General features: G+C 41.7%; 1 protein-coding gene across 1 annotated transcript in view; it reads right to left on the bottom strand.

Moving 5' to 3' along the window:
• The window catches only part of RHOBTB3 (Rho related BTB domain containing 3), a 28,753-nt gene extending 12,388 nt beyond the window's left edge, over window positions 1–16,365 (bottom strand). Inside the window, exons 1-6 of the mRNA XM_009288281.1 lie at window positions 16,280–16,365; window positions 15,892–16,111; window positions 6,373–6,565; window positions 3,838–3,989; window positions 1,847–1,958; window positions 659–1,027 (exon numbers count right to left, since the gene is read on the bottom strand). Coding sequence (XP_009286556.1) covers window positions 659–1,027; window positions 1,847–1,958; window positions 3,838–3,989; window positions 6,373–6,565; window positions 15,892–16,111; window positions 16,280–16,281 — 1,048 coding nt within the window. The 5' untranslated portion in view covers window positions 16,282–16,365. The remainder of the gene's footprint in view (window positions 1–658; window positions 1,028–1,846; window positions 1,959–3,837; window positions 3,990–6,372; window positions 6,566–15,891; window positions 16,112–16,279) is intronic.
• Between the last annotated feature and the right edge of the window lie 1,847 nt (window positions 16,366–18,212).

The following is an 18,212-nucleotide window of genomic DNA, read 5'->3' as shown; positions in this document are numbered from 1 at the left end:
ACACCCACCTCGCTACAACCTCCTTTCAGGTAGTTGTAGAGAGCGATGAGGTCTCCCCTCAGCCTCCTTTTCTCCAGGCTAAACAACCCCAGTTCCCTCAGCCGCTCCTCATCAGACTTGTTCTCCAGACCCTTCACCAGCTTCATTGCTCTTCTTTGGACATGCAACGTATCAGAGCCCCCTGCACCACAACCAGTTATCAGTGTTTTCTCTTCAGCAGCAGCTGAAACCAGAAAATAAATCACTTGAGTTCTCTTAAGTAACCCTGCACTCTTGTCAATATGTTTAGAACATGCAACCATTTTAAATATTTTAAAAGGCCAAAGTCTGAAACTGTCTCAAACTCTGGATTTTTTTGGCAAAGCTTTTGAGTATTATTGATGTTAGCTTACGCACTTTGTTCAGTAAAATACTGTGCTTAGTTTACGTTCATTAGAGCTGGAATGACAACTAATTTAATTTGTATTAAATCTAGGCGAAGGGCTTTTTTCATATAGACATTGTTTGTAATAACCACAAGGGATAAAATAGATGTAGCAACACAGCAGAACATCATCTCCCAACAGCAAAGGCACGTTCCTTAGGGTGATGCACGTACTCCTGCATGAGACATCAGCTGTACCAGAAATGAGTAGTCGGACCCATTCCTGGGGAGTACCTGAATAAATGAAGTGGAGGACGTCTGGCAGGCAAGAGCAGAAGACGGAGTCCTTCACCACCACCCTCACCAGTGGGACGCAGGGCGGGATGCCGCGGGGGGCCGGGGGGAAGGCAGCCTCCGCCTCCACTGCGAAGAGGCTCTGTGCCGTCCGCACGATGGAGGCATCGTGGATGTCGGCAGGGCTCTTCACCTCGAAAAGCAGCATGAAGAGGTGGCTGACGGAGCAGAGGATGATCTTGTGAGCCTCCACCACCGTGCTGAGGTCTTCAGGGTAGAACGCCACGTCTGCGCACTGACAGCAGCAGAGCAAGTTGTGCAAGTCCGCATCATAGTGTGAGGCTTCGCCCTTTAAGATCGGCATTTTTTCTGCGAAAGATAATGAGTCGGGCTGTAGAATTGAAGCAAGTACTAACAACAGGACAACTCTATTCCCAGAGACCTGATCAAATGAAGGAAAATTTTTGAAAGAAGTATTTGATAAGAAAATTTCTTGTATGCCATTTGAATATGTTTAGTAAAATACTCTAAAAATGGAAATACTTAGTATAGTAAAGTAAGAAATATAAGAAATACCTAGTTCAGTAAAGTGTCCATCCTTTTATAAAACCTCTTTAGGCACTTAGGTTTGAAAGAAACCTTGCTTGTGAATCCCAGACCTAAGGGATCAGTGAATTTCTAGTATGCGTGAAAAGAGACAACTACATATTTAGAGGTAACTGCTTGTCAATAATTATTTCACTGAATAAATGCATCAGATGCTCAGAAATCACGTGCAGGGGCATACACCTCTCCCTTGTTTTATTTGCAGCAAATAAAAATATTACTTGATGATATTGCAGAATAATAAAGCACGAAGTAATGACTTTCTTTTATAATTTGCCTGTAAATCTTTTATGTAAAGCTTTTATTAATTCACGTTTGCATTATTTCATCAAGTGCACCAGAAACCCACTCCTATTATTTTTGTCTAAAATAAATTAGAAGTCCACTGCAATGCTACATATTGCTATACAATTCTCCCCAAATTAATTAAACCATCACTAAGAGATGATGCAACTAGAGCAACATAACCAGAATAGCTAATGATAGATAACACAGCTCACAGTAACGATTACAAAATGTTAATTGCGCAAAGAACATGACACACATAACGAACGATACTAGAGACCAGACATCAGCGAGCACCTGGCTGTTCAAGCTGAGGTGGTTGAACTCGATGGCACTTCTGCATCTTTTTCCTTTTCTTCATTTTTTCAGATGACTTCTGATTCAAACTTTGGATCATAAAATATTCCAGCTAAAACACGAAATGTATTTTTAAAAAATCCTAGTTATTTAAGAACAACCTAGACATCAAACTAAGGAGAACGAGCGGGTGCTGTATGCAGGACTGAGGCTACTGCCACTATGAACAGTCATCCAGGTCACTGAGTCTCAACACTCCTTTACCAGCAGAAGGTACCAAATATAGTTGGAATTACCACAATTTAAAAGGCTACTTATTCAAATGATGGTGGTTAATTCTCTTGTATTTAATCCTCCCAGAAATGACAGGCACAAAGGTATTCAATTTACCAACTTCTGTAGGTGCTAATTACAGAGAGGAATAAGACTTGATGGATAACAGTCAGGTGCAAGTGATGGAAATAACAAAACCATGTATGAGCTCTTCAGCTTGCTGCTAACCACCACCACCACGCAACGCTACCGTGTCCTCTGGAAAAGTCACATTACGGGGTGATCTTTGTGGGCAAGGTTTGTTTCACTGGGACAGACTACAAGTGTCATCACTGCAACAAAAATGTACCTGAGGGGAAATGATCCCTTTTACAGGAATGAAGAGGCACAAAGGGTGGTTCAGTTCCAGCTAATGCATGTCTTAAACGCTTTTATCACCCAACGTATTACTGTAGCACACGTAGTGCTTTGTAAAAACTAGAAAAATACTCTGACTGGACCAGATATTGAGTGCATTCCTCATTTTTAATTGGGAATGAATGGATCCAATAAAAATTGGCTAACTGTTGTGCCAGATATTCCAAGTTACTTTCAAATCCCATGGAAACACACTGTACTTACCCACCAGGGACAACAACAGTACAAACCATGTGAAATTACTGTGCCGAAAGAACTGCATTTTTTTGATCCAACCCAAATGCCACTGGGAAAGTAACCAAAAGGTTCAAAAAAAGGCTGAGCTTAAAACACCTCATAAAACTGAAAATGAAATATCAGTGTGAAATAATTTTGTGGAGAAGACAAATAAATCTGAAAGACTGCATTTAGAAACTGCTCAGTGGGCTTCCCTGTCTTCAGGAGAGTGGAAAAAGAACAAGCTCATTAGAGGTGGGACATTTTAACAAGTCTCTCAGCTTCTGCCTCATTCAGCTTCGCTGCATCTGACCCCAGGCTTTGCTCAGGATTGCAAACTGTGTCACGACTGCAAACTGAGCAACCACAAGAATATGCTAAAAAATCAGGCAATTCAACAATCTTAACTGTCTTACTTTACAACAGCCATGAGAATTTGAGCAAATAAAATAAAAAATGTCAGGCTATTATGGAATAATTCAGGTTGGAAGGGACCTGTGGAGGTCACCCACTCAGGGCATCTGCTCAAAGCAGGACTTGTCTTCAAGGTGGGATGGGTTTGTTGAGTCCCTTGTCCAGCTGGGTTTTGATTATCCCATTCCAGCAAGATAAAAGGACAGGAATAGGAGGGGAAAAATTATTGCAGTGTGTAGTATGGCTTTACTAAACCTTCCTAGAAGGTGGTTAAAACGAGGGCAACCTCGGTTCTGCCAATTCAGCTAGCATCATAGAATCGCAGAATGATTTGGGTTGGAGGGGACCTCTAAAGGTCATCTAGTCCAACCCCCCTGCCATGGGCAGGGACATCTTCCACTAGATCAGGTTGCTCAGAGCCCCGTCCAACCTGACCTGGAATGTTTCCAGGGATGGGGCATCCACCACCTCTCTGGGCAACCCGTGCTGGTGTTTCACCACCCTCAGCGAAAAATATTTCTTCCTTCTATCTAGTCTAAATCTAGCATCAGTGGGATGCCCTCGGTGGGAGGGCTCGTGGTCTGCCTCTGCTCGCTCTCCAAATCCCTGACATCGGCCAAGCACCTCCCATGTGTGCCACCCTGCTTTCAGCCCAGGGGTTTCTCACTCACCACTCCTCCAAAGTACTTCTGTATGTAGAAGTCATTAAGAGTGTGCAACTCGAGGTAAGTAGCTCCTAGTTCCTTGGCCAGCTGCACTCCCTCGGAGGTGGTAACGCAGCTCCTCCTGTCCGAAGTGCACAGGGGGCAGGTGCAAGGCACTCCTGGGGTAAAAAGTCAGGCAAAAAAGCCATTTTTGTCAAACAATCCAGAATACTTACCTTCCTAAATAATTGTAAAGATGCAAATGGAAATGCATCTTCCATTTGCAAAAGGGAGATGGAAACACAGTCATTTTAGAGTAAGAAATCTATAATTACTGCAAAAAAATGAAATTCTTATTAATCAGTTCAAAATATTAGCTGCTATACAAAGCTCAGCTTACATTACATTAGCATTATTTTACATTCAGTTTTGTTAAGGCGGGAAAGTCAAGCAGGACTTCCAGAAGTCAGGTTTGGCTTAGGGCCTCGGTATCCTTATATGCACAGGTGTTGTACTAGCCTGCAGGTGTTACCATTCATTAATGTCACCCTTAAACTTGTTTAATTATTGTGGCCTGTCCGTGCAGGAAGCATGCACAGTAACGGAAGGGAAAAATTTCCACTGCAGTCCCGCTTGTTACGGGCATGCACGTACTGCGGAATATGATTTCATTACACACATTTTACATGATTTTATTTTAAGCCAGAATAGGTATTTTTGAAGATTATGCCAGTTAACTGATAAAAATCTGTTCGCCACCCTGGCTCAGCTTTGCTTAATGCCAGCAAGAACTTGCCAGCCATCAATGTGCTTTCAAATGTGCCGTGCATGCTCTACATTAATTTCCTCTGTTCAGACCTATGGATAACATGTAATAACACAGCTTTTTTTTATTTCTTTTGGTAGCACCATTTGCTGCTACAGAGGATTAAGATCTTAGTAATTTGTATGAGCAAACTGCTGTGTTCACACATACCTCCTAGAAACAAAAGGGCTCTGTGTCTGCACAGCAGCCTGTTCCGGCAGGTCCCAGAGCGAAACTGCGACTGGAGAGCCTGACTTCTCCCACGGTCACATTATTTAGGGAGGAAGACAGAAAAAAAAAAGTGGAAAAGAAAAATGCCAGTAGTGGAGTCACTCAGATTGGTGGCATCATGTGCATAAATAAAAAGTGCAAGAAGAATTGCTGGGGAAGACAAACTTTAGTTTAGCGAGACCTTGCCTTTAGAATGGCAGATTTATTACCCCTGCATAAGGCAGAGCATAAAAACATTTGATCATTATCAGTGAATTACTAAAGGGAAGACAATAAAGATTTAATTGTTATAGAGTTCTTTAACAGTCCGTTCTCAATCACTCAGCAAAAAGATATATGAGTAGACCCTGGCAAAACTGAGCATTACGTCCACAGAAGACACACTTCATATGGCTTAATATTTCTTTGCACATTATGAAATAAATGTCTACGTCTACATCCATCATGTCCCTTACTCATAGCAGGAGGGATGCTCAGAAACACTTGTTTTAGTCAAACTCGTAAAGTTAAAGGCAACTCACAGGCTCAAGTTTTGCATTCATTGCTTCAGGAAAATAAATTATTAAAAATCAGGCCCCACAACTAAAAAGACCATATGAAAATCAACAAAAGCACAATGCAAAACATTCGGAAATACAGAATAAAGTTTGTATATTTGTTCTATCGGTATCTGGGGTATTCTTTCTGAACCTTATTTCCCTGATGTAAACAGACAGAAGTTACTAATGTTTACCCAAACCGTGAACGTGTTCTCACCAGCATTGCCCTCGTCGGCTGCTGGACGCTTTGTAAATCCACGTGGTCCTTCCACAGTCGAGCAACTTCGGTTTTCATAGTGATTAGACAGCAACAACAACTTTGTGCTAGCAAAATATTCAGTGTAAAATTGATTCGCATCATTCTCATAGCAGACTACTGATCAGCCTGGACAGGCCATTGTGCGAACACGTAAGCTATACCATAGCCATACCATAGCTATACCATAGCTACTCTGCCGTGACAGGTCAGCTCTGTTGACGCAGCACCATGTGGCACTTTGTGATACCCAAAGGGCTGGTATGTCCGTTCATCCCACGACATCCTAGAGAATTTTGAGGCTTTTCCCACCCCCTCTCCAGTGCTTGCAAGCTGATGGACTTAGTTTTAATCTCATACACTAGAGATATTTTATACCTGAGACACAACCAGAGAGGACCCATAACCACAGGGTTCATCTCATACACTCCGATGTACGCAGCTTAATCCAAAGCACTAGATTTAATCCCCGTGTGCGATGGCTCCACGAGAAGAGTCGTTGCAGAGGTCAAAGCAGGATAGGATGCCTTTTGTCACCAGGGTTAATTAAGCGTAATGTTCTCGCCAATACACCAGTACAGAACCAAAATACATGCACATATTACTGTCATCCTGACAGACTAATTGTTTCTGTTAACAACTTGGAAAAACAATCAGCGTCTACTGAAATTACAGCATCTCTAATGTCCAAGTGAGATTTTAACTATTACTACAGGAGACTGGATACATACCGTTTTTTCTTGCACCAATAGCAGAAATTATTACTGGAACTGAACAGTGGTTTAATGCTTTTTTTATCATTGGGACATAACTGTCCTTTAGTTCTTGAAATGAAGTCTTGTCATTGACAGAGTACTTAATCACAATAATATCAGCTCCTCCAATGAGACTGCGAGAAGTGTACCAGTCACTGTCAAATATATCCTAAACAGAAAAAACACTGATCAAGAACTTCCTGTCTATAAAGGAAAAAGTGAACTATTCAACAGTCTTAATGCAAAACCTTACAAAAGTATTTTTAACTGATAACTTAATCTCTTGTTTGAAGACGTGAAACAAAGAGCAGAATTCATGCTTTGTAATTTCCTTGTTTGGAGAACAAGTTGTTCATTATAATAAACAATAAATCTCTGTTATGAATTCAGGAATTCTTCAGGAAGAAGAAAAAATAGGGTTTATCTAGGAAAATACTTTGCAGGAAGAAACTTTACTGGTTTAATTACTTAACTTTCAAATGTTTTTATTAAGGAAATGAAAGCAGCTTCAGTGGTAGAGATTTGCAGCAATTCATACAAAACCGTTATTTATCACAACATTTTAGGGAAAGGGTTACACAGAACTATGCTATGTACCTATCAACCCTTAAATACAAGTTTCATCAGTTGGGTGTGATTTTTATCTACTTCACAAGAGCTTCCATGTAGCTTTGACAAGTGTTAATGTCTTCAGAATAAGGACTTTAATCACATAACTGAACTTTCTTTTTTAACTTCACATTCAATTTAATTGTTCTGTGCTTTAAATGTAAGACTTACACTCTAAAATTATTTTGTATCCTGTTAATTTACAACTGTGCTGTAACCGCATGTAATATACAGTTATTACTTGTATATTTGTCATGAGAACTATAATTTCACAATTTCTGCTTTACCTAAAGGTAGCTCATAAATACCAATGAAAGCCATGCCTTTGCACATATGCTCAATTGAAAATTCTTGACAGAAGTCTGGAACTGGTCCAGAGAACTGAAAATCAACTCAAAAAACTAAACTACTATGACCTCTTGGGACAGAGAGACCTTATTGTGGCCTTTCAATATTTAAAGAGGGCTCATAAGAAAGATGGAAAGAGACTTTTTACCAGGGCCTGTAGCGACAGGACAAGGGGCAACGGATTTAAACTGAAAGAGGGGAGATTTAGATTGGATATAAGGAAGAATTTTTTTTTTTTTTTATGAGGGTGGTGAGACATTGGACCAAGTTGCCCAGAGAAGTGGATGCCCCGTCCCTGGAAGTGTTCAAGGTCAGGTCGGATGGGGCTTTGAGCAACCTGATCTAATGAAAGATGTCCCTGCCCACGGCAGGGGGGTTGGATTATACGGTGTTTGAAGGTCCCTTCCAACCCAAACCATTCTGTGACTCTATAACAGTCTGGTACAACATGAAGCAAAGCTAGAAGAACTTGGGATCTTGGGGAAAAAATGGAAAAAAGCAATGATGAAATAAAGAAGATGTGGAAAAGAGGAGTAAGTGAGCACAGAAGAAGTGACAAAAGGGACCCAAAGTTTGGGCTGGGGACGGTCAATGTGATTTCTGAAGAACAGGTCACAGAAATAAAAGCATTACAGATGGGAACCAGAGAAATATATAAAAGGTTATTAATATCAGCAAGTGGCTTGCATTGTCAATATAATTGTTTTTGATCACTTCAAAAGAGTCATTGTTTCGAATCTGTGGTGAAGTAGCTGCAATGCTTTTAAGTACAAGAGGTAGCATGAACTTGACGGAAATATATCAGTTGGCAAATATTTGCCTAGACTGTCAGTGCACGTCGTACCCAATTTAGGTCTTGTCTTTACAAAGAAATAAATCAGGAAATAAACTTAAAGTATAATAAGTATTCCCATTAATTTCTTTATTAGGTATTCTTGTTCCGTAATAAGAAAACCACAGAAAATTAACAAATTATCAAGAATAGCTATTCAATGATTCACCATGTTCACAAGAGCTTTAAGAGCACTGCTCTCGGTATTTGTTTTTTCAGTCAACTCAGTTAGAGACTATTATACTCCCAGGCGAAGGAAAATATCCCCCAGCATTTAACAGAATAATTTAAGCTGTGCTAAGAATATAAAGTTAACACATAAACACGTTTAGCACCTGTAGCAGTAAGACTACCAGCTACAGTGCTTTGGGACAGCCACCTAGATGGGCATTTGCAGAACCTGATCACATAGTCAGGCAAAAATTGAGAATTTTCAAGGGACAGCCTTAATATGTTTTAGCTGTTGAAGATCTCAACAGAGAATTTTTAGTAGGGTTGTGTACATTTAACATGACAAAGGCTTAAGAGAAAAATACAATACAATCAAAAAAATAATACAGAGTATTTAGTTGTTCTATGCTGGCAGACAGAAAGCATGCCTGTTCCTTTGCAATTTCCTTCTAGCTGCCTGTCTTCAAGCTCAGCCCTGGTTTGCACATGCCCATCTCTATGAGCTCGGAGGTAACCAGCAGTGTCACCACTGGGGTCTAGAGCACAGGTGCACAAATACACGAGAACTCTGCCGTGAGTTTAAGTATTAATAATAAAAGATATTTGTGGAAACTTCTTGCAGAATGTAACATGTATTTTTTACATGCTGTGATATGTTTGTGTATGGGTTGTAGCTCCCTCCATTTTACAATGGAGCTAAAGGTCTAATGCATTATGACACCATTTCATGTTACAAAACAGAAAGATTTTGGGAAGATTTTGGTGAATATGAACACAGCCGTGCCCAAGGAAAGAACCAACTCTGACCCTCGCCCTTAGCTTCAGCATAAACCTAGTCCTGACCGACAGCAGAGGACAGGGCTCCTGGGTACCAATGTGCATCGAGCTGTGGCTCCATCCTGACACCAGCCCCACCAGCAGCAGAGGACATGACATGTGTATCTGGTACACACGTAGGCATGCACTCTGCTCTGGCCCCAGCCCTCATCCTGGCTCTCCAAGGAGAGTGTTGTCCAGTAAAGCACCAGCCTGGAAGACCCTCCATGCCCTAACCCCAACCAGTGGAAGCTCTAATGCTCTTCTTGTTGATGGGAACCTCCACAGAGTACGCTGAAGTAGACGTGTTTGCGTGTGCGTGCTCATGCATATTAACACAGCAGCAGCTTAAGAGGTCAATGTCACGTAGCAAAAAAACATACAGTTGTTTTTTTTTTTCTAATGAAAATAATACTAATAAGAAAAGTAGGTGCATTTTGGAAAATGAAACAACAAAAAGAAAATATGGCCATTACCTCATATGATTCCCCTACCCTTTCTGTACTTAGCCCAACTTGCTAAGTACAGAATTATTTCCATCTCTGCAGGTATGGGGAAACCTCACAAAATCCTTACTGAAAACAGCCACACAGGTGTGCAAATACACCTCTTTGTTTAACTATTAGGGGAAAGAAATGCTATGGAGACGTGGTGCAGGCTGTAACAGCTTCCCAGGTGCGTGTGGCTGCACGTTGCAGCAGGTTTGTGGAGGTCTGTGCTTTCCGCCACTGCCCCGTGCCACTGCTTTGTGTCTCTGTTAATCTATCAAGAAGGATTTTACCAAAGTTTATGAAGTTCTGGTGGGGATGGACCCCACTTTCCCAAGGCAAGAGCCAGCCAAGGGTACATCAAGAAGTGAAAAACGCAGAATGCACCAACCAACGTCTCACAACACCCGATTTCTGTTATTCTTCTGCAGTTTCCCTATGCCCTCACATATTTGATTTAACCCCACCGAAAGCCCATTCTTGAAGATGGATGTTATGCTTAAAAACACAGAAGAGAAAGGCATGTTCCCAGAGGTCTTGTTGCAATTATTTTCATTTTGTATCAGCGTAGCATAGCCTGCTCTGTGCTGGGAAGATCCTCCAAAACGTCTCTGACAGCGAAAGGTTATTTGCCCAAGGCATCACTGAGACGGAGCATCTGGACCCTTAGCCAGGTTAAGCCAGTTAAGTGGATTATCACTTTTAGGGAAGCTTTCATGCAAAAATGGCAGAGGGAATTTCCTCAGATGATGAGCAACAGTTCAGATTCAGGAATAACCTTAATTCCAGGCTCCAACTATGAAATTTATGTAGCAGCTATTCCTCATCATGCTTCCTGCTTTTGGCACAGTCCATTTCCCAAGACAGCCATCAACAAAAGGAAAAAGTAACTGCATAGCTAAGGTTATTATAATACGACCTTATTAATTATGATTATACTCCTGTCACTATTCCTCTCAGGACTTATTAGAAAAAAGCTTCATTCTTTCCTTGCATGTCTCCATTCTACACATCTCATAATATATTCTTGCCATTGGTAAATCATACTTCTCAAGCATTAACGTTGAAAATAAAGCCTTCAGAGGCAATGAAGACGTGATTTTCCTACACAATCACATGACCCCTCAAGAGGACAATACTTGCTTTGTTAAAAATAATTTATGAATGCCTTTATGGAATGGCACTGAAATCCACTGTGCCCCTGCAATGCCCACACTCTTTCTAAAAGCTGCTCGCAAATGTCCCCACGTCCACCCAGCCCAGCCCTTGATCTGGGGCAGCAGAGATAGCAAACGCTCTTTGGGGGAACGAGGGAGCCTGGCCACCCCTGAGGACCATTCCCCTGGGATTTCCCCGGGATCCAAGGGGGCTGCACTGGGAATATTGGAAAGTTCATCTCTCTCTAGGATCCATTTACAGATCCGTTCTCCATTAACAGAGCCTTCTTTCCAGTGATGCTTTCCACACCGCATACCAGAGCCTTCCCCATTTTTGCAAGGTTTCTCTTCAATTTCTAATCAGTCAGGTCCACAGCAGAACAAATTTTGCAGGTATACTCTCCATAACTTACTAGTCCCCTGAACTTAGTAACCTGCAGCACAGAAGGAAGTATCTTCTTCAGAAATCAGGGGAATTCAGGCCACAACCCTGGAATGCCACTTTTGTTTTTCACTCGAGTCTTTCCTTAACTGGTTGAGCTGACCCCCCCCCAAAAAAAACCATAATGAAGGCTAGCATTGTCCTGTGTTGTCCTCTCGTAAATTAATTTAATAATATTTGTAAAAAGCAAAAATAAAGAACACAGTAGGGAAAATAATTTACCAGGATATGATCACTTCTTGTAAATTGCCAACTTCAGACAGCCAAGCTTAAAAATGAGAAAGGATGACATACTAAAAAATGAAAAGTTGCAAGCTATAGTTTTGTACTGAAGCAGTAATTTGACTTGATTTCTAAAAATAATAAAATTAAAAAGTGGATCAGATTATTTTGCCTTCAGACATGTTAAGGGCCAGCCAGCCTAGCGAGCACAAGGAGCACAAGGATGCTGATGCAGGGAAAAAGACAGATAACCACACTATGGATGATACCATGGACATGAAAGCTCACAGGGTTCCAGGAACTACTGCTGTTGGCGCAGTAAAAAAAAGCAGACATAAAAATATGAAAAGACTCAGGGAAAGAGATTGTTGAAAGGGAGAATTTAAAAAAAAAGTAATTCAGAGAACACCTTTTCAAAATTGCAATTAATGTATTTGAACACTAGTGAGTCCCACGGAGGTCTGCAGCTCTGTGCAAGCCTCTGAGCAGGCACTGGCAAGCCTCCACCGCAGGTACAAACACAGCACAGCATCCATCCCTCTGCAAGTGCCGAACCCAGCACAAGGCGCTCTCCGAAACCCAGCTGCTCTGTTTTCTCCTTTTGTAACATTTCTGCTACCGGGAACATGATGCTGTCAGTGATTCTCTAGAAACTGGGCAGTTTTTATAAACTAGGGGAAAACAAAAAAACCTTAACATTAGAGATGAATGGAAAAAAAAAAACCCACAACCAAAAAAACCCCCAAACCAAAACTAAAACCAAAATCCAAAACCAGGTGGCTCGCAGAGGAAAAAAACTAAAAAGGACAGCAAGACCCCCAGCCCAGGACCGAAACACTCTCGTATCCTCATAGTACTGCTCCAAACAAGAGAGCAACGAACACAGGTAGGGGACACTCACAGTGAAGTTTTCATTCTGCCATTTCGTTTCCAGCATCATAATTAAATGAATCAAAATACGAATTATAACTGCTATGCTATGATTCATTCTGAAGTTGAGGAAGATTCACTTGCCATCAGATATTACGAATTTTGTCTGCACTTTTTCTGCAGTTTTCACTTGTACATATGCAGAAGCATAACAAAATTCAGTATGAGGTGGCTGAAGTTGCAAACTCCACACAAGCCAATAAAATGGCAACGCAGTCCCCAAGACTGTCAAATCTGATATAGAGTGCTAAATAAAACAACCTTTTCCAAAGCAAATCTTAAAATTCATCTTGCAAATTACTCCTTGTAAGTTACTAGCTCCCATACTGAGGTTTACCCCAAAAATCTTAAATCTTAAAATTCATCTTTGCAAATTACTCCTTGTAAGTTACTAGCTCTCATACTGAGGTTTACCCCCCAAAAAATTAGAAAAACCGCGACATGCTAGTTCAACATGCTTTATGAGAGCAAAACTTGAGCATGCATTAGCAACTGATCAGCTATTAAAACCACAATATTCAGCATGGATGTTAGCACACATATACATTTTCCCTAGTTCTTTATATCTCCTTTCATCCTGGCCTGCATTTTTTATCAAAATGTTTTCCAGCCACGTGAATCACAAGGATGTTGGCCCACTTGCGTATCTGTCCCCTGCACGCGGGAGATATCAGCACGCAGCTTTGCAAATGTAAGGCAGGACACAGCGGGCCATAGTGATATACCCAGTGATTGACACACGGAGATCAACGCGGTTTTGGAAACAGTGTCATTGTGCCCCCAGATTTTGAAAAGTCTGCGCCACCACTATCTCTACAACCCCATGTCATCTGTGTAAATGATAACATCCTCCCCAAAGTCGGCACTTCCATCCTGCACCCTGCAACTGCCACAGCAAAGAGCTTCTCACAACATGCTGCCGCTGTTTTGCATGTTGGCAAACATGAATTTATCCTTGTAATTTTCTAAACCAAGCAATATCAAAGAGTATAGTACCCGCTCAGGCGGTTAAAATATTTATGGAGATGCTGTGTGAAAACAGCAGTCCCACGGCAGGTTGGAAACATCGTTCTCCCGTGTCCGTCTGTAACATTTGATGGGCATTGCCTTGAGTAATCATGCCCAAGAAGCCTTGCTTCCTAGCTCTCCAGTTTGGCAGCCACCTTCAGCAACCCTCAGCTTATAAAATACCGTGCTCTCACAGCAGCGCTGCTGCTGTTTCACCAACCACGTGCCCAGCAGGATGATGCCACCATGGCAGCGTTCACTGCACGGTCCAGACCTTTCACATTTCTCCAACCCGTCAGTGCATGAGCACTTTGGCAGCTGCTGAGAAACCTTGCTGCAGCCTTTTCAAAGAGACATATAGTGCATAGTAAGATGCCCAGTATCATAAGATCATCAGGAAGAGTTCAACCGAAGACACTTGAGCTGTTGACCCCTCCTGCAGGCTCAAGAGAGTTGAGCAGTGTCCTGGGCTGACAAGACATGTGCAGCAGCAGACTGAAACACGAGCAAACACACCCTGTACCACAATCTATCTCACAAAAGAACCCGCCCATGCACTGGGGAGCCCTACCTGGTAAACTTGCATCCATGCTGCTTTTCCAGACCGATCGCTGTAGAGGACAAAGAGCCGTTTGCCGCCCTTGAGTTTGGAGACTCACAGCTACCAGCGTACTCAGTTGCCAAGTCTATGTCTAGGACTGGCTTGCCTTAATCGCATGGATTTAATCTAGATCAGATACAAATCTCAGGTAAAATGCAAATCTGCCTTTACATTATGCTCAGATGACAGAAATGGAAATAATGCAAGGCCCACCATACCACCACCACTATGTTTCAGTAACGTGCAACAAGAACCTTTTTCCATGAAGAATATGACATATTAACAACAACCGTACTTGAGGCAACGTCAGTCAACGTCTTGAGCTGTCATGTCCCATTTCCCCAGGCTACCAGAGGAATAGTCCTGAAAGGACCACCGTGACGTAGCACACCTCAAGCATCCAGGCTGTGGAAAACAGTCCTGTTCTGCCTAACCCCAGCAAGGAGACAGCTTTACTCAGAACAAATAACCTCCTGCAGAGTCCAGTCCAGCTATCTGAGATGTCTTCTACTAAGCTAAAAAAGCCAATTGTTCCTCATCATTACCCCTAATAAATCTCCTGTCTCCTTTAGCTGAGAAAGGAAAAAACAACAGGCCTCAGAAACATAATGCTGCAGACAATAACAAGCTAGCTTTTCAAGGGCAAAAATGGTCAGGTCTCCAGAACTGAAGAACCTTGTTTTGTAGAAGAGCAAATGCAAATAGAACGACATAAAAACACATGAACTGCATCTCCAATCTAGGTCCTTTCTTCTGCCCTTCTCCAGCTATCCCTGCCTGCCTTCCCCCCTCCCTGACCAACCTCCAGTCCTCTGAACACCCTTTGAAGTCCTACAGCCTTGATTTATATTCAGGAGCTTTTACTCATTGCTGCGCTCAAATGACTCCAGCAAACTGCGCGTGCAGGTCACATGCGGCTTCAAAGATCAAAAACAGAATCCCACAGTCCATCTGAACCAGTGTCTGTAAGTGCAACAGACAAAAAAGCATGAGAAATAGAGAACAGAAGGATAGCTAAACTGGATCGTTCCGTTTTAAGATTACGAACTTCTGATCATGTATTTCTAGAACTGTCAGGGTTCCTGCAGATTCCAAAAAAAGTTTCCCTTAGAGGACTGCAAAAATCAGTCTAAGGCTAGAATTATGGAGCTGAAACTGATTGTTTTAATTTCTAAAAGCTGCTAAGCTTAATTTTTTTTAAGGCTACTAAGTAGCCATTAAATATTTTTTAATTTAGATTATCAGTATCATTTCTTACATAATCTTTGAGCTGCTCATACTCATAACTAAGTTATCTCACTTACTAACAAAAGTGCTGACAAACTGGAACAGTGCCAAAATCCTTTTTATTCACCTTCAAATAAAGGAAATAATGTTAAGATGTGATTATTCATTGTAACAGAAGTAAAATGACTCCATATACTGTATTTTGCAAGACATCTGATCTTATAATCTGTCATTTTTCAAAGCTGGAAAACTGACTACCTTTCCACTTTTACAGAAAAAAAAAATGTTTAATTGTTGATAAATATTTGGAGACAGTGCTTATGATGCAGTGTCACAAACAAGGGGTTCTAGTTTGCCTCAGGATTACCTTCAACACAGTTTTCACTCAACAGAACAGTTGAAGATATCACCTTCCTACAGAGGAGGTGAGCAGCGGCTTGTTAATGAGAAACTTTCTGTAGCACCTTTGAGACATTGCAGCATTTGCCTGGTTACATTTTATATGCTTTTACTATTTGCAATGACTAAAATATGAATAAAATCTCACAATAATGAAAATAATTGAAAATTAGGATAAATTTCCATTTGATTAAAACAGCTTACACTGTTAAGTGTGGCTAAAAAGATCGAGACTGGTCTCTTACCCAGACAGGACAGTCGTGTACCACCAGTCTGACATTTCCAAACACGCAGGCTTGATACTCGGTAAAAACTGGGTTTCCAACGTGACTGGCAGACAAGCTGCTGTCAATCTGGGAAATGAGAGCACTTCTCCCGAGATAGCTCCAGATCAGGCTCGGCTGCCGATTGTCCTCAGAAAACCCATCGTCTCTTTCATTCCCAAAAGCTACAATATTAACCGACCTAAAATAAAAGTAATAAAGACAAAGCTGTGTTAACAAAGATGAAGGGCACGGATAAAAGGAAAAAAAAAAAAAATCCCCTTAAATCAAAACTAACATATTAATCCTTCCGAATCCTCTTCCCTCCCTGGATTTTAACAGCCCCGGTAATCAACAGCAAAACACATACATGATCTCAAATCCAACAGCGGGATGAGAGCAAAGCGGAAAAGAAACCTGGAAACGCTGCTTGCATTACAAATCCCCAGCTTCTTGGCTTTTTATTTGTTGGTGTCCACCTTCAGCCTCGCTGCTGCGACCTCCGGGGCTCCTGCCGCATTCCCTCGCCTGCAGCCAGTCTGGCTAACTCGGTGCCGGCTGCTCCGGGCGATGGACTGCAGGCGCACGCCAGAGCTGCAGCAGCAGCAGCAGCAGCAACAGCAGCAACAGCAGCAACAGCAGCAGCAGCAGCAGCAGCAGCAGCAGCAGCAGCAGCAGCAGCAGCAGCAGCAGCAGCAGCAGCAGCAGCAGCAGCAGCAGCAGCAGCAGCAGCCGCCCAGGCACTGGTGGCTGCGTTACTCAGCAGCTGTAGGTGAACTCGAGGCGTAAGGCGAGCGGCCGGCCGGTCGGTCACGGCCATCGCATCCTGACGTCAGTCAGCAGGAGCACAGCACACGCAATGGGCAGAGCGAGCTGACGTTTCTGCAGAGCCAACACGGTGCAGCCAGGTCAGCAAAGGCAGACAAAGGCACTTGAGCAGAGCGGCGTCCGACCCTGTGCGGGGGGCGTTTGCAGGGCACGCTTCTGCTGACGCCCTGCAGAAAAAGGACCAATGTCGCAACACCAGGTCGCTGCCACAGCTCACCTGCGCCAGAGGAGAGACCTGCACCGAGGGACCGTCAGAGCTGAAGGAGAGCAGTGGACCAAATCCTCTCTTAAAGTATATTTTTTTTTAGGTAAATAGTATCTGTTTTTTCAATATTAGGCTGATAATTTCTTAAATGTCCACACAGATTTTTTAGCCTCCCTGTGCTGCTTAAAGCGCTGTTTTCAAAAAGGACGATCTCTAATTATAATAAAATAAACACAAATACGGGGAACCAAATCCATTCTAAAATGGCATGTTATCTGTCAGATACCACTATACACATCAGAGTAAAAAAAACAGAGTAAAAATATTTTAGGCACATTTCATGATAAACAGACACCCTCTATTATGTGAAGACATGTTGCTGTTAATCCCACGGGCAAGAACTCATTCAACACAGGTCTTGATACGACTATCCACAGATTAACAGACCTTTGACAGCAACAGTCCATCTGAGAAAGGTACTATTCCACTATTGGCAAATGTGGGAGATGACAACTGATGTCACTGCCAAAGTTTTATACCAATTTTATATTGATTGGCCAGGCCATTTTTAAAAAGCATAAGCATTACTATCTATTATATGCTAATGAAGTCAAGTATTACTTTTTATATTTTTATTATAAATTCTATGGGACCTATTGAAAAAAACAAAAAACAAACATAAAACAAACCAAAAAAAAAACAACAGAAAATTTACCAACATTTTTGTTTCCCCATGTTTTGTCACATTCCAGTTTCTTCCGCTTTTCAATCTCGTGTTGCTTAGAAAACTAAAAGACGAATGACAGTTGGGGGGTTGGATTTGTTCCCCCCCACTAAAAAAAAGTTTGAATCCATGTTTCTTAGGTGAGTTAAAAAAATGCAGGCAATCAAAAGAAGCCACTATTTTTTTCCCAGCTGATCCTCAGACTGTGATGTATCGTCTTCCACATCCAAATCCTCAGTAGTGTCCAAACACTGGATACATGAAGTTCATTTCATGAGAGCAAACATACTTGGAGACATCATGCTCTTTCAACCATGTCTATTAATGTACTTTTTAGAGGGCACTGAATATCCCCTGGGATCCTTAAATTTGAACTTGTAGTGGTCTAGATGTTGAAAATGAGGAAACTTTTGAGAGAAAAGTTTTTTACAACACTAGTGAACAAAACCTAGTGTAGCTAAATACATACATATGCACACACATACACATACGCAAATATATATACACACATGCACACATATATACATTTATACATATATATATATA

The sequence above is a fragment of the Aptenodytes forsteri genome, unplaced genomic scaffold, assembly GCF_000699145.1.
Source record: "Aptenodytes forsteri isolate BGI_AS27 unplaced genomic scaffold, ASM69914v1 Scaffold41, whole genome shotgun sequence".
NCBI classification, from domain to species: Eukaryota; Metazoa; Chordata; class Aves; order Sphenisciformes; family Spheniscidae; genus Aptenodytes; species Aptenodytes forsteri.
This window is presented reverse-complemented; position numbering and strand designations above follow the sequence as displayed.